General features: G+C 35.6%; 1 protein-coding gene across 1 annotated transcript; it reads right to left on the bottom strand.

The window, feature by feature from the left end:
- Positions 1–1992: 1992 nt before the first annotated feature.
- Positions 1993–11042, bottom strand: LOC127130271 (acetyl-coenzyme A carboxylase carboxyl transferase subunit beta, chloroplastic-like). Its single transcript, XM_051059309.1, has 4 exons — positions 10898–11042; positions 10311–10809; positions 9798–10195; positions 1993–2147 (listed from the first exon to the last, which is right to left on the bottom strand). The coding sequence occupies exons 1-4, from the start codon at positions 11040–11042 to the stop codon at positions 1993–1995; spliced, it is 1197 nt and encodes a 398-aa protein (XP_050915266.1).
- Positions 11043–15622: the final 4580 nt, after the last annotated feature.

Raw genomic sequence — 15622 nt, 5'->3', positions numbered from 1 at the left:
CAATGGATGATGCATGGGTGCATGGGTGTGTACAGGCCCATGGGATCATTTCTTTAGGTCCACAATTGAGTTTGAGGTGGAAGTTTGGAAATTTCAACATGTTAAATTTTTTCTAAGTATCAAGCCATATATCTCAATATTCCACCTTGCTTAACGTTTTATGTGAGCTTCAAATGAGAAAAATGTCTTTATGAAAGTTGTAGCTCTTTCAAATACCTTCAAAATGGTCACCTATTTCATGTCATTTGGATTTGAAATGATAGAGTTGTGCATTTTTGAAGTTTTGAAAAATCACTTGTTCAATTGTATTGGTCAAAAGTGACCTATAATGTAACCTCATATCACATGCTCATAAAAGTTGAATTAGATCTCACTCCAAACATTAAAGTTGAAGTAGACATCTTGAATTTGATTGTGCAACTTGTAAATCTTTCATCTCATAAAAATTGAGCAAGTTATGGCCTTGGGAATGTGACTTTCAAATTAGGGTTTAGACAAAATGACCTATAATGTTTCAACATAGAAAATAATTTTCCAAGCAAAACTAACTCTAGGTCTCAACATTAAAGTTGTTTGTAATGTCATTTAGAGTGATTTTTCTCTTTTAATCATTTTCATATGGTGAAAATTGCAGGGTATAGGGTCTAGGGAGACCCAGTTTTGATCAGATGAATTCATCTGGCCAACCACCATCAACTAACTTGCGAACCTTCAATTCCTCTGACTTTATAGGATCATGGTAGATCATATATGCATAAGATGATGAATTTTTAAGTATCCCTTGATAAATTTGATTAAATGGTGAGGTAGCTTGTTGGAGAAGTTACTCAAGATACCCAGTCAAACCAGGGTTTCCAAGGCAAATCACCCTCAAACTCTTGAAGAAAACTTGATCAATATACCATGTAGAGATAATTAGGACTCATATATGATCCTTGTGACCATTCTTGTATCAATACATGGTTGTGTTCTTTGTTCATGAGGGTCTCTAACCCTAGATGTGAACTTGATAGATCAATGGGATCATGCCCTACCTACAAAAGAGTTTTGCAAATACAAAGACATATTTTTGGTATTTTGGTTAGTAAAAATGATAAAATACAAGTATGATACAATCACAAAGTGCTTGGTGATCTCTCCTAAAACAAACCCAATGAAAAGGGGTAAGGAGGATGCCAAGGTATGATCCCAATGCTAATGCTTATGATGAAAGTGCATGAGGGATCTTAGGGTCAAAATTGGGGTCTTACACCTCTAATCTCATCCCCATTTTTACCATCTCGGAAAAGTCATCGGGGGCACTAGAAATCATTCGTTCGTAATAAAACGAACTCAGGGTCTTAGGGAAAATCTTGGTCATCTCCTTTTCTTCCAATAGAGGATTGATCTGAGCAGCAAGCTCTCTCCACCTCTGGGCATACTCTTTAAATGTCTCTTTGTCCTTCTGAGACATAGACCTCATATGGTCTCTATCAGGCGCCATGTCCATGTTTTACTTATACTGCTTCACAAAAGCTTCACCCAAATTGTTAAATGTGCGAACACTTGCACTATCTAGCCCCACGTACCACCTCAAAGCGGCACCAGTTAGACTGTCTTGGAAGTAGTGAATCAATAACTGATCATTATCAGTTTTCGTTGACATTTTCCTGGCATACATAACAAGATGGCTAAGTGGACAAGTATTTCCCTTATACTTTCTAAAGTCAGGGACTATGAACTTCATCAGGATCTTAACAATCGGCACTAAGCAAAGTTCAGCAGCACTTTTATCGAACAAGTTCTTTCCTCTCAACATCTTCAATTCTTTTCGTAGCTCAAGGAACCGATGCTTCATCTCGTCCAAGTTCTGATAAGCATCCAGACCCTCAGACGGCTCAGAATGGTAAATGATGTCCTCAACACGAGGCAAGGTATGAACAACTAGAGGAGGCAAAGACATGACTAGGCTAGATGTCGGCATAGAAGCAAATGCGGGTGCAAACCCTTCAGTCATAAAGTCAGTGGCATTCCCCACGAGAATCCAGCAGGCATAGTCGGACCAGATTGAGTAGCAGCAACAGAGACACTTGAAGTGGCAACCTCTGAGATAACAGTCCTTTGAGGAGGAGGGGTTGCGGGAGTTGGAGAAGACTGATTCTGGGAAGCTAGAACAGATTCCATCATAGCAGTCAGGCGAGCAATCTCATCTTTCAATTCTCAGGTCTCTTGCTCTAAGTGCTCCATAATTCTCGGTTGATTGGTGCGAGTGTTGTATCGGTGAGTCAGCTTGGCTGAAGCATAGAAGAATAACTGATAAGACATCTGGCAAAAAAACCTGCTATGCAAATGATGCATGAAATGCAATGTTTTGTTTATTTTTATTTTCAAGGAACATACTATTTTATATTGCAAATATATAATAACAATTTGATTAACCATAAAAGTCTCTTTTATTCATAAAATTTGGAAGGATTACACTGAGTACAATTTCAGAAACCAAAATACAAATACAAGAGAAAAGGAAACTAATCATCCTAAGGATATTATAGGTTTCTCAATTTCAGAAAAGGATTACACTGATTACACTCAGATGATCTGGCTTCAGGCGCCTAATTCCTTCGGATGCGTCGAATCTCGGACTCAAATGATGTCTTCATCTGAGCCTTCTCAAAGACAAGCTGGTCAATAATCTTCTTCCAAGCACCGGAAGGTTGAGGCATACTAGAGGAAGATGGACCCTCTGGCTCTCTCTGTCTCTTCACTGCTCGGTCTTCAATAAGTTCAATAAGCTCATCTTTATCCTTTGACTCAAGCAGCAACTCGTCATGCTTTCAGCTAAAAGCATGTAACCACTTTTCCCACATATCCTTATCTTGCTTCATCTTGGCAAGTGCATCTTCAACCTCCTCTATATCTTGGTTAGGGAGAGTTAATGGCTCAACCACAACCAATGACATAGGTCTCTCACAAGCATACATCATCTTCAATTCCAAAGCTCTCTTCTTCACCCAAGTAGTGTAAGCTTCCAAAGCTACAGAGTTGCGCAGATCAAGCTCGGATCTTCCTTTCCTATGCACATTATACCAAGCATGTATCATCTTCTGCTTCAAATTTTGGGGATCTTTACGCTCTTGATATAAAAGACCTTCTAACTGAGTGTTATTAGGTTTGTCTCTCAAGGGGAACCCAAGTTGATGACGAGCCAAAGCAGGGTTGTAGTTAATTCCTCCTTGTGTACCAATGAGAGGCACATTAGAGAATTCACCATAACTATCAATAATATCCAAGCTACTTAATAAAGAATCATACCAAACAATATCATCACTAGTGAGGGACATAAGTCTCTGAGACCACCGTAGACATTGTTTGTTTTCCATAAAAGCATGCATCTAAGGCAAGTGCGAAATAAACCACTTGTACAGAAGAGGAACACATCACACAATAGTCCCACCACCTTTAGAATTTTTCAAATTCAAAGAGAAATATATATCACCCAACAAAGTAGGTACAAGATTCCCAATCAAGAAGATTCTAATGGCATTAACATCAATAAAACCATCAATGTTAGGGAACAAAGCCAAACCATAGACGAGCGACACAAAGATGGCTTCAAAACCATCAACACTACTAGCTTGAGCAAAGGCAGTAGCTTTCCCAATAAGGAACTCAGAAGTCAACCCAAACATTCCTCCTTTCTTCACCCAATGAGCCTCAATCTCAGACTTCTTCAGATGAAGAGCCTCAGCTATGACATGAGATCTGGGGATCTCCTCAAATCCACTAAAGGGTAACTTGTCAGAAATAGGTATTCCCAAGAGATGGGCATACTCCTCTAACGTAGGCATAAGCTGATAATTGGGAAAAGTGAAGCAACGGTAGAAAGGATCATAAAACTGAACCAACACACTCAAGAGACCTTCCACTACATCAGCAGATAATACAGACAGAAGCTTCCCATGACGTTGCTTGAAGTCCAACGGATCTAATACAAAAGATGATAGCTTCCTTATCTCTTTCAAATCGGGACATCTAAAACTGTACTTCTTAGTGTTCCTTCGTCCATAATCCATGGTCTGAAAATATTTGCAAATAAAACCTCAGTTCCTTGAAGCTATTTTTCGTGCGATGAATGTTATGATGTGCATGAATGCATGAATGCAACAATCACAAATAAGGGATCACACACAAGGCAAACAAACAAAGGTCAAGGGATGAATCAAGTCATTGTCAAGATCAATCATCCATTTTGGTGGGTTATGGTTTTCACCTTATCAACACCCAAGTTCCATTGATATTGACAAGACTTGATTGGATCAACCAAGAATCAAGGGTTTGTTGTGAGTCACGAGCATGGAGTCAGGCTAAGAACCATTCCAAAGGAGTATACTAAGGATAAAAACCTGTAGATCATGTTATAAAAATTTCCCAGAGTCTTAACTCCATCTATCGGATATTACAGGTTAGGATGACTGACTCATCGACCCAATATATTCTCAAGAGAAATTCGTCTGAGTGTAGTATCGCGTAACAACTGATATCAAGTCTACACCTGAACAGTCTCCGCACTACGTCCTAAATAGGCTAAGTTGGGTTAAATGTTCTACGGTCCTCAGCTTCTCGGACCCCAAATCAGAGAAAGTAATGCCTAACCACAAATAACTTGTGTGACATTAATAGCTCCAAAAGGGTCTCCACTGACTAGCTGGGTCTCAAGCCAACTTGTTAAGGACTACTCCACACAAGTCGAACATGACTATACCATCCTCTTATCTTAATTGCACTCAAGTTTGGGTTAGAACTTATCTCACCACTCAAAGATCACCAAGCACAACAAGCAGATTATATCATACAAACAAATATACAAACATCAAATATACAATTATATACACATAAAAAAGTAGGCTAAACCCACTAGAGACTACTCCCCAGCAGAGTCGCCACTTAATTTCTGTAGCGGTAAATTCATGGCCATTAAGCTATGGGTAAACTTAACGTCAATAAAAACCAGAGTCGCCACCGTGCTTTTATTGTTTCCAAAGGAAAAAGGAAAAGTACGAACAAAACCCAAAAATAAGAAGTTTTCAAATCAAAACTAATAAAATGCCAGAGATTATAGGTAAGGGGGTTGGTTACACAGAGGGAAGGTATTAGCACCCAAAGTGTCCTAGGTACTCCTAGGGAGTCCTTTTTTATGTACGTATGTGTTTTTGGTATAAAAGATGTTTGCAATAAATAGAGTGTGGGGATGAGAAAAGAATTCATTAATTATATTTTTGTGTTTGACAAGACCTTCGGACTTGTGCCTACGTACCAACATAAAAATGAGGGATCAAAACCTCATAGTTCGTGGTATCAATTTCAAAGTGAGTGAATTGCTTTTATCAAAAATTTAAATTTAAGAGAGGCACAAAGGGGCGTAAAAGAGTTTGGATGAGTGTTAGTTCTTTTTGTCTTTTGAAATTTTTAAGTCAATATTGTTAAGTTCATTTACAAGTGTGATCAAGAAAAGAGTGTAAAAAAATGCAATGGCATAAGGCCAAAATTTCTAATTTTGCAATAAAGTCTAGTTTTTGAAATCACAAGCAAAGAAGATTTTGAAAGGGGGGAGAGATTTGAAATTTAAGAAATGGGAGGAGATGAAGAGATTCATCCTAAGCAAAAATTTAAAAGTTAAGAGTTGAAAAGATCTGACCAATGGGCTGCAATCCAATAGACAAGAATGTCATATAGAAACCCATTTTTCCTTTGGACTTAAATCAAGCAATATCAATAAGCAAGTAGCAAAATGAAGAGCAAGGCATCACATAAAGATAGCCACATCCAAGCTAGAAACTTCATAGTCTTCTTCTTAATCTTCCCATGTATCAGATGATGTACTCCTTGAATGGCTCAGAATAAGGCATTAGACATAGGTTCAAAATAACATTTGCATCAAGACTATGTAACAGATGAACTCAAGTGGATCCCAATACTTGTATCAGATGAGAGCTCAAATCACAATCACTTGGTTTCAGAAATGTTGACATTGGCCAATTCCTTTTGCATAGGGAATGTTTCCTAATTCTAAGTCCAAAGCTCAGATCAAATCCAACAGTCCACACAAATATTTTTAGGGTTTTTGTTGTTTATTAGGTATTTTAGGGTCCTAAGACCACAAACACAAGCAAGATACACAAACAAATATTTACAATCACAATATATAGCTCAAGTGAGCAAAGTGAAAATGGCATAAACATAAACAAGTTAAATGATATGTAAAATGGCAAATGGAATGACTTGAATTTAAATTGCACAAAGTAAATGACTTAAAATTAAAAGAAATAATAATAAAAGTTAGTTAAATGTTAGTTGATTAGATGTTAGTGAAGTTTTTCTTTTCAATTGATTAAGTCATTCTTTGGAGAACACTCAACCCTCTATTCACAAGCATGGATCCTTGAACCAAGACATCTTCCAAAGAAAGGAAAAAAGGCCAAGTTTTCACACAATACCATGAAAGGGGGGAGACTTACAATCTCACTTACTAGAATTCTATGTCTTTTGAGTCAAAATTTAGCGTTATGTTAAGCAATCGTAATTGGACTTATGTAGTAGTCACAACTATCTGATGTCGGGCAATAAAAATTTTGGTGTTAAGGCATGTTAGAGATATGGTATAATGAACCATACTCCTAAAACATACCACACACAAAAAGAAAATGATCCAAGGATGGACCTAATCTCATCCATACTTGTATTAGTTCATCAAACATGAAGTTATTGATGAACAATTTAGCCTTAGGATATTGAGACTTCATTGGTCAATGAAAGGGATGAGATAGAATGGGATTGAAGATGAAGGGGGACGGGAGATGAGACAAACATGATAACGCGAAAATACATCATATATTTGCTTTGGTTTACATTAAAAAATTGTACCACTTTCATTTATATTCCGATTATTCCGCAAGTGTTCGAGTTATTTTTGTAGGTATTTTAATTCACATGCTTCAATGAGAAAAGTATAAAAAAAGTAAGGAAAAGAAGAAGAAACATAAGAGAAACATCAGAAGAAATATGAATTATGTGCAGGTGACGACCGTCACAAGCATCATCACGACCGTCACACCCTGGTTGTGATGATCGTCACAGGCCCACCAAGACCGTCACAGGGCCAAAAGCAGCGTAATGAATTGTTCAACATAAGTGATCCACACGCCCCATTTTTCGCTCCTCAACCCACTATCCCGTGAATGTCTCACTCAACCAAGTCACCCTTATTTCTCTCAATTATGAAGACCAAATGGATACTATAAAAGGATGAAAGTTGGAAACCTACGGGCACGCTTGATTTGCCTCCCTGAAGCACACATTCAAGATCTTTCTCTGCATTTATTTTCCACAACAATTTTGTTTTCTATTATTTTTCTTCAGCAACACTATTTTCTTTTACCGCAATTTGTTTACCGTTTCGTTTAGAGCTTTAATTTTTCCATTCCCTTTTCGTTTATCATTTAGCCAAAAGTAGTAGTTTCATACATTGGGGAACTACTGCAATTTATCTAATTTAGTTTAAGCAATTGTTTCGAAGAAGCAGAATCCTACCGACCTGTGGAGGACTTCTCAAGTACTTCAAGATTCGGCATATTCGATTAATCAAAGTTCCAAGTTTTTATTCAATTATTATTATTATTGCTTTATTATTTAATCATTTATGCCTTATTGTTGGTCTGTTTATGTTCGTCTGTGTTTGCATTAATTAACATGTCCGGCTAAACTACCAGTATCGGTATGTAAACAATTTAATTATACGGGATTTAATAATAATCGGTGTAAACTTCTTTTCTCAAATAATCTTTTTGGATGAAGTTTTTAATTTAAATTTAATTAACTTTGTCACGAGAGTGAGAAGCTATTTAATACGGTTTTGCCACGAGAGTGGGAAATTAACTAAGGTGAGAACCGACAATCGCGAGAGCGTGAGGGTCGAACTGGATAGTAAAAACTAGGCATTGATTTTAAAAACAGCGAGAGCACTTTAAAAGAAATTAGAACTTATTTATTTTCAAAAAGTAGTTTTAACTTCAAATGGGACACCGAGAGCGTACATTCTGACTTAAAAGTATAGTTCGAGTCCACAATCACAAGAGTGTGAGATAAAGCCTTTTAAATAAGTATTTTCTACTAAAAGATATTTGGTAATTAAAATATACACCGGTGACTTATCGAAACCCTGACGATTAATGCATTGCGTACTGATATCCCTCTATTAATATTTTCTTAAACACTTAACTTCCTTTAGATTTAATTTTTGTTCAACCAAACCTCTAAAAATCACCTCCTTAGCTAAACATAGTAACATCGATAGCATTAGTTTGACCATCGGTCCTTGTGGGTTCGATATCTTTTAACACTAAAATGACTGGACTGTGCACTTCCAGTCAAGTACCCGATAGACTATATTTTATATACAATCACGAGACGTATCAAAACACAAATTGGTCATGGGAGGAATTTTATCAAATTAAAATCATTCATTCATTTTGGGAGATGAAATGTACATTTCATCAATCCCTTAAATCCAATGATTTTAATCCATCAAAATTCAAATCAACCTTGATCAAGGCCCAAACACATAGTCAAATTTCACGAGTCAATAAAAATGGCTCAACATAATTTCTACGCAATTAATCAATTAAAATGCATTTAAATTAAATTATGTTTGATCAAAAACCTAAGACCTCTTTAAAACACCAAATAAATGGCCAAGAAATTTACCCTAGGTCAAACAAGGTCAAAGGACCTTAGACAAAAAAATTCATAATTTTTGAAAAGTCAGAAGTGTTTTAAACAATTAAAAATATGCACAAAAACAATAAATTCATGAAAAATATCAAAATTAATCCAAAAAATGATTTTAATTTAGAAAATGAAAGCGATAAATATTTGAATTTTTTTGGTGAAAGTCCCATAATTTTTGGATTAAAAATGAAATTGATATGAATTAATTAAAAATAATGAATTAAATGAAATAATCAGAAATTCAAAAAAAAAAAAGAGCCATCTGATCTCCCTCATTAATTGAGGTGGCAGATCAGATGGTTGGAAGTGTGCGTTCCACATGTTCTCTAGTCAACTGTCCCACACGCGTGGTAATCAAAAGCAACGCACGAGATTAAAACATTTCAACTGGATCCTATGGCTGAGATGTGTGACAACACATCACCGGAGCTAAGGCTGCGATCTTCTTCTTTGGTGGACCACACCGGACTGGTCCACCATTAACCATCACCAAAATGGAAAACAAGGTCATGAAGAAAAAATGCTCAGGAGCTCGAATATGGTCTCAATTTTGTCCAATTCCAAGTTTATAAAAAGATACAGGGATTTGAATTTTGAGGATCATGAACTGAGTTGCTGAGTTGCTTCGATTTGACCTCAAAGCAACTCAATCTTTTGGCCTATATTGATAGGACTTCAGACAACCAAAAATCAACAAGAATAGTGAAGAATTGAGGGAGAATCGAAGAGGTGAAAATTCTAAAAATTCACCTTCAATTGAGCTTCAGATTGGCACGGTCTTGCTTTCAATTATGCTTTGCCTTGCTTCAGATGCATGATGGAAGGGAAATGAATCAAAGAAAGGGATGCACTCTTGGAGTTTTAATCTCAAAATAGATGGAGAATTGAAGCTCTATTTTCAAAGAAAATCTTCAAGTTTATCCTTCAATGGTGAGGGTTTGAGGTTGCAGGTTCAAAGCTTGGGCATGAGGTCCTTAATTTTGAGCAATGAAGGTCCTCCGGTAATCCTGTCTTTTCTTGATAAGAATCAAGACGATCGCTATAAGATTGGTCTTTTTCCTCTTCTTTCTCTTCCAAATCCACACGATTTTTCGCAGTTTGCAAATACAAGTCAAGTTGATTCATAATATCTTCGAACAACTGATTGATTTCCTCACGTTGATCTGTGCCTATTTGAACCGTCTTCGGTAATCCTGTCTTTTCTTGATAAGAATCAAGACGATCGATATAAGATTGGTCTTTTTCCTCTTCTTCCGAATCCAATTCAATGGGATCCGGAGAAATCATGTCTTCATCCAGACGATCTTTCGAAGATTCCTCTTCCGAACCCAATTCTTTAATCGAATCAAATTTAATGGGATCCACAGAAACCATGTCTTCATCCATAGGATTCCAAGTATCTCGATCAATCGAAAGGTCGATTCTATCTGAACTGCTCATTATGCAAATGCTCGCCACAGTGTTCGCAAATATTCATTTTGGGTCGGAAAAATTGCTTAAAATTGAGTCCATAGCAAGTTTCGCATTGAACCCATAAACGAGCTAACTTTTCCATACAATTGGGATCACTATAATCTATTGGAACAAAAGTACTCTTCTCTCTATTTCTACGATATATCTCACTATATCTCTCACATATATCCTTTATATTAGTCTCATATATATCATCTCGATCGTATATACCATATATATCATTTGTATCATTTGTATCTGATATATCATTTGTATCTAATATAAAAAATGGATCGTATATCTCATTTGTATCATTTGTATCGGATATATCAAATGGATCATATATCGCATTTGTATCATTTGTATCATTTTTATTTGCTATATCATTTGTATCATTTGTGCTCCTTATTAAAATTATAATAGTACTTTGGACCTTATCGCAAATGTCACTATTAAAGTAAATATCCTCACAGATTTGAGAACGAAGATAACTCTCAATGCAACGATTAATGTTATTAGTCCATTTATATTTAGTAATATTAGTATCATTAGTATCATAAGCATAATATATGTCATATATTGCTATTACTATCCCTAATTGAAAAAAATTTATGAGATAGTAAATTATCTATGTTGCTGACATCTGCGAAAGAATCAGCATGACTATAACTAGAATTTTCACTATTGTTCTTCCAGCTATCAATGTTATTATCCATATCAATTAAACTAGATGGGTCTTCATTTACACCGTTATTTTCAATAGGGCCAAAACTATCTATTAATTTACTTAAACCACACTTGTATTCTAAACCCCTATTAAAGATCATTGAATTGAACCACTTTCTTTGCATAGATCTTTCTTTTTTTCCTCCATTTACATGAAAATATGATAGATGAATAGAATAGTCATTGGATGATAATTTTTTTTAGAATAGTTATCAAATTCGATTTTTAATTAGTATATTTTCTAAATATACTAATTGAAAATAAGTAAAAAAAAGCTCATAGGGTCTACGGTATTTATGGATAAACTTTATTTATTGACTTTTTCCTAATATGTAGGTTGAGCAACGTATAAGAAGCCTTTTTATGTCTTCATGAAGAAAACCGGTGATATCATCACCAGGGGACGGGAGGATTCAAACCTATTACTAACGGGACCCAATCGCCCGCCCCCCTATATATAAGAAGCCTTTTTATGCCTTCATGAAGAAAACCGGTGATATCATCATTCGGTTTCCCCTGGGACGGAAGGATTCGAACCTCCAAATCACGGGACCAAAACCCGCCGCCTTACCGCTTGGCCACTCCCCATTTTCTATTCTATATATTATCTATTGTAATATAAATAGAAAATAAAATAAACCTTTATTTTTTGTATTATACTTTTATATTTCATTATGAATATAAAAGTATAATACAAAAAAAGTGGATAATAATAAATTATATATATATAATAAATCATATCATATATATAATAAGAAGATAATAAAAAAAAAAGAAAAATACAATTCATTTTCTTATGCTTAATATCTTTAGCTTGGTCTGTACTTGTATTAACTCTGCCCTTTATTCAAGTAGTTTTTTCTTGGGGAAATTACCTGAAGCTTATGCTTTTTTGAATCCAATTGTAGATTTTATGCCAGTAATACCCTTACTCTTTTTTCTCTTAGCTTTTGTTTGGCAAGCTGCTGTAAGTTTTCGATAAGATATTTAATTTGAATAATGTCCTAAAAAAAGTCAGAATTTATTAGAAAACTCATATTTGAAGATTTTTAAAGATCAGATAAGTCTTACAGTGTGAATCCGTGATTAGAAATCTTGCAATTTTTGGATAGACAATAAAAATATGGATCATCTCATCATTTCCTTTTTTCCATTAAAAAAATAAAAATTCGATTATTCGATTTGAGTCTACCACCAATATGTGGATCTTGATTGTAGATATGAAATACAATTTTTGGTAATGGTAAAAAAGGCTCAACTCTTACTACAAACCAATTTCTTAAGTTTTTTTGAAATAACTTCATTTCTTATAAACTGGGTCTCAAAGGAAACATAATATGAAATAGAAGAGAATCTATTCTCTTTCTCTGTCGTTTTTTTTAATTATCTTGGAGATTTTGTAATGCTTACTCTAAAACTATTTATTTACACGATAGTGATATTCTTTATTTCTCTTTTCATCTTCGGATTCCTATCTAATGATCCGGGACGTAATCCTGGACGTGAACTTATTTATAGGCCATGAGATTGATTTCCACACACTTCCAATTTTGGCAACATTTGAAATTCTCCTTTGCATGGTTGCATGGGCGTGCGCTAGGCCCATGAGATGATGTGATCTGATCCATAATTGAGTGTACACCATGCTGAAATCATGTTAGAAGTCCATGCAAATGTGTGTGAAAAATGGAAGTTGAAATCATCCAAATGGTCCTCCAACTTACACCCATGCGCAAGTACCTCATACTTTGGCCAAATGAGATGATCTTGAACGTTTTGGAAAGATGTGGTCAAGGGGAACAACTTTCATGTTGAACACGTTTTCATTTGAAGCTTGGATCATGATGAATTTTGAGGTGGAATTTTGGGAAATCAAACATATTTGAAAATTTTCTAAGTCCCAAGTCAAATGTTCACTTCTTCTACCTTGAATAACTTTGTCTATGGACTTCAAATGAGAAAAGTTCCTTTGTCAAAGTGGTAGATATTTAAAAGCTCTTCAATTTAGTCATAAATATGACATCATTTGGTTTTGGCGTAAATGATTTATGCATTTTAGAAGTTGGGGAAAATCACTTGTTCAATGGTATTGGTCCAAAGTGACCTATAATGTTTCCTCTTGGCACATGCATTTTCAAGTTGAATTTGAACTTCCTCAAAACATATAAATTGAATTAGACATATTTAATTTGATCATAAAATTTGAATGGCTTCCATATCATAAAAAGTGAGCAAGTTATGGTCTTGGGAAGTTTACCTTCAAACTAGGGTTCAAACAAAATGACCTATAATATTTTACCATAAAAAATGACTTTCCAAGCAAAACTAGCTCTTAAACTCAACATTAAAGTTGTTTGGAATGTCATTTTGAGTAACTTTTCTCTTGGAATCATTTTCATATGATAACAATTGTAGGAGATAGGGTCTAGGGAACCCCAGTTTTGACTAGTTGGCTTTCTCTGATCAACCACCATGAACCAACTTGCTAGCTTGACTTTATCTTGACTTTTGGGACTCATGGAGGATCATATGTGCATAAGATGATGTAATGTGAAGTATCCCTTGAAATATTTGATCAATTGTTGAAGAAACTTGTTGAAGAATTCACACAAGATACTTAGATAAATTAGGGTTTCCAAGGCAAACAAACTCCAAACTCTTGATGATTTCTTGATCAAAATAACATGTGAAGATCATGGGGATCCATACATGATGCTTTGTGAACCAATTCTTGATTGTTCTCCTTACATTGAGGGTCTTAAACCCTAGATATGAGCTTGATGGAGCATAAGTGAGCATACACACCACCTACAAAAGCAACAAACTATATATTGACATATTTTTGGTATTTTGGTTAGTAAATAATGAAAAACAAAGTATGATACAATCAAATATGCTTGGTGATCTCTTCCAATGCAAACCCAATGAGTGAGAGGTGAGGAGGATGGCAAGGTGTGATCCCAAAGCCAATGCATATGATGAAATAGCATGAGGGATCTTAGGGTCAAACTTGTGGTCTTATAAATCCCTCATTCACCAAAGGATGATTACTGTTACGGATAATAGTTACTCACTGATGAGTCATTTACTACCTGCCCCTAGCCGAGTAAATATTATTGATTGTTCTAACTGGTTATATGTGAGTTCCGTCCTCGAAGAAGAGGGCGGCCACAATATGGATGATTTTGTTGCAGGTGACACCATGGAGGAAGATGCCACTTTCCATCCATATTTTCTACCTCCAAGTCAAGATCCGACCCAACAAGTACCAGGTCATTCTCTATGGATCAAGACCAGTGAATATGGATGCAAGCTGAGCTCGGAGACTTGACGACCGAGCAAACATGGCAAGGAGTTGAGCAGATTCGACAAGGAGCCATGTTGGAGGATATGCAATCCATGATGCAGCAGTTGATGTTGCATTTCCCTCCACCTTTTCAATAAGGGCACTGTGAGTCACCCCTCTCTCTCTCACGTTCTAAAACATTGAGGCCAATGTCTAGTTCAGGTTTGGGAGAAGTTTACTATTTTCTTTTTACTATTGTCTTTATACTATTTTGGTTGTTTATTTTGTTTATTTCCATTCCTTATCTTTTGATTAAGTGTTTCAAATAATATAGTTGCTAGATTTCAGTGCTTGAATAAGTGACGAATGTTAGTAATAATAGATGCTTGGTTACTGCCGGGGAATTACCCCCAAAAAGGTTGATACTGCTGAAGATGATCGGACACAACTTTCTTGAGCTCGACCAACAGAGGAACTATGTACATCCCAAATTAAGAGGGAAGCTTCATCACACTAGAGGTATTACGGATTTTGTTAGATTTACCCAACATGGTGAGAATAAAAAAGGCTAAACACAAGACTCATCATGAGAGATAATTCAGGTATGTCTCTATCACTCAGAGTTTGTGTAAGTTCTCTTCGAATATCACTGCATTATTACACACACTGTGATAAGTTGTTTCTTTTAACCCTGAACCTTTCGAGCCAACCATATTAATTATTATCCTTTGTTCACCCAATTTGAGCCTGCATCCTTTTGTTAGTATATATCACCACATTAATTTAACCCTTGGCCCAAACACTTCCATACCCTGTTCAGAGAAATTGTTCTGTTCTTTAAGTTGTGTTTCATTTTAAGTTTGGGATAGCCCCATAAGAAGATTTATAAGGTGGGTGCAAAAAAATATAAGAAAAGCGATGATCGAAAAATAAAAATAAAAAAGAAAGGAAAAGAGAGAATCTAATGGAACAAAGAAAAGCAATCACCAAATGAAAAGACTCAGCTGGATACAAAATCAAAAACAAAAAGAATTGAGTAACTGAGCTGGAAAAAAAATGAAATGTCAATGGTATTTTAGAATAAACATAGTGAAAAGAACAATAACATCGACTCTGAACCCAAAAACCGTTTTTATCCCTTCCATATCCCACCTTAACCCAAGCTCCGTTATAACCTAAAAGACCTTGAAAGTGTGTGTAGTGTGCATGTGAGATGAAAGGAGAATTCATTCAAGCTTACGAGTCGGTATTGCTTACTATGAAATTGTGAGTGCAAACACTTCAGACCCGAGAGTCTGGGTGAGTGTGTGAAACAAGTTGACAAGGGAAGTAGTACTATTATGTGGAAGTGTGGCGGAACAAATAAATGTGAATAGCAGGGGACCCGGAAAGAAG

The sequence above is a fragment of the Lathyrus oleraceus genome, chromosome 3 (genome assembly GCF_024323335.1).
Source record: "Lathyrus oleraceus cultivar Zhongwan6 chromosome 3, CAAS_Psat_ZW6_1.0, whole genome shotgun sequence".
NCBI lineage: Eukaryota > Viridiplantae > Streptophyta > Magnoliopsida > Fabales > Fabaceae > Lathyrus > Lathyrus oleraceus.
Note: the sequence above shows the minus strand (reverse complement) of the source record. Positions and strands in the feature narration are given on the sequence as shown.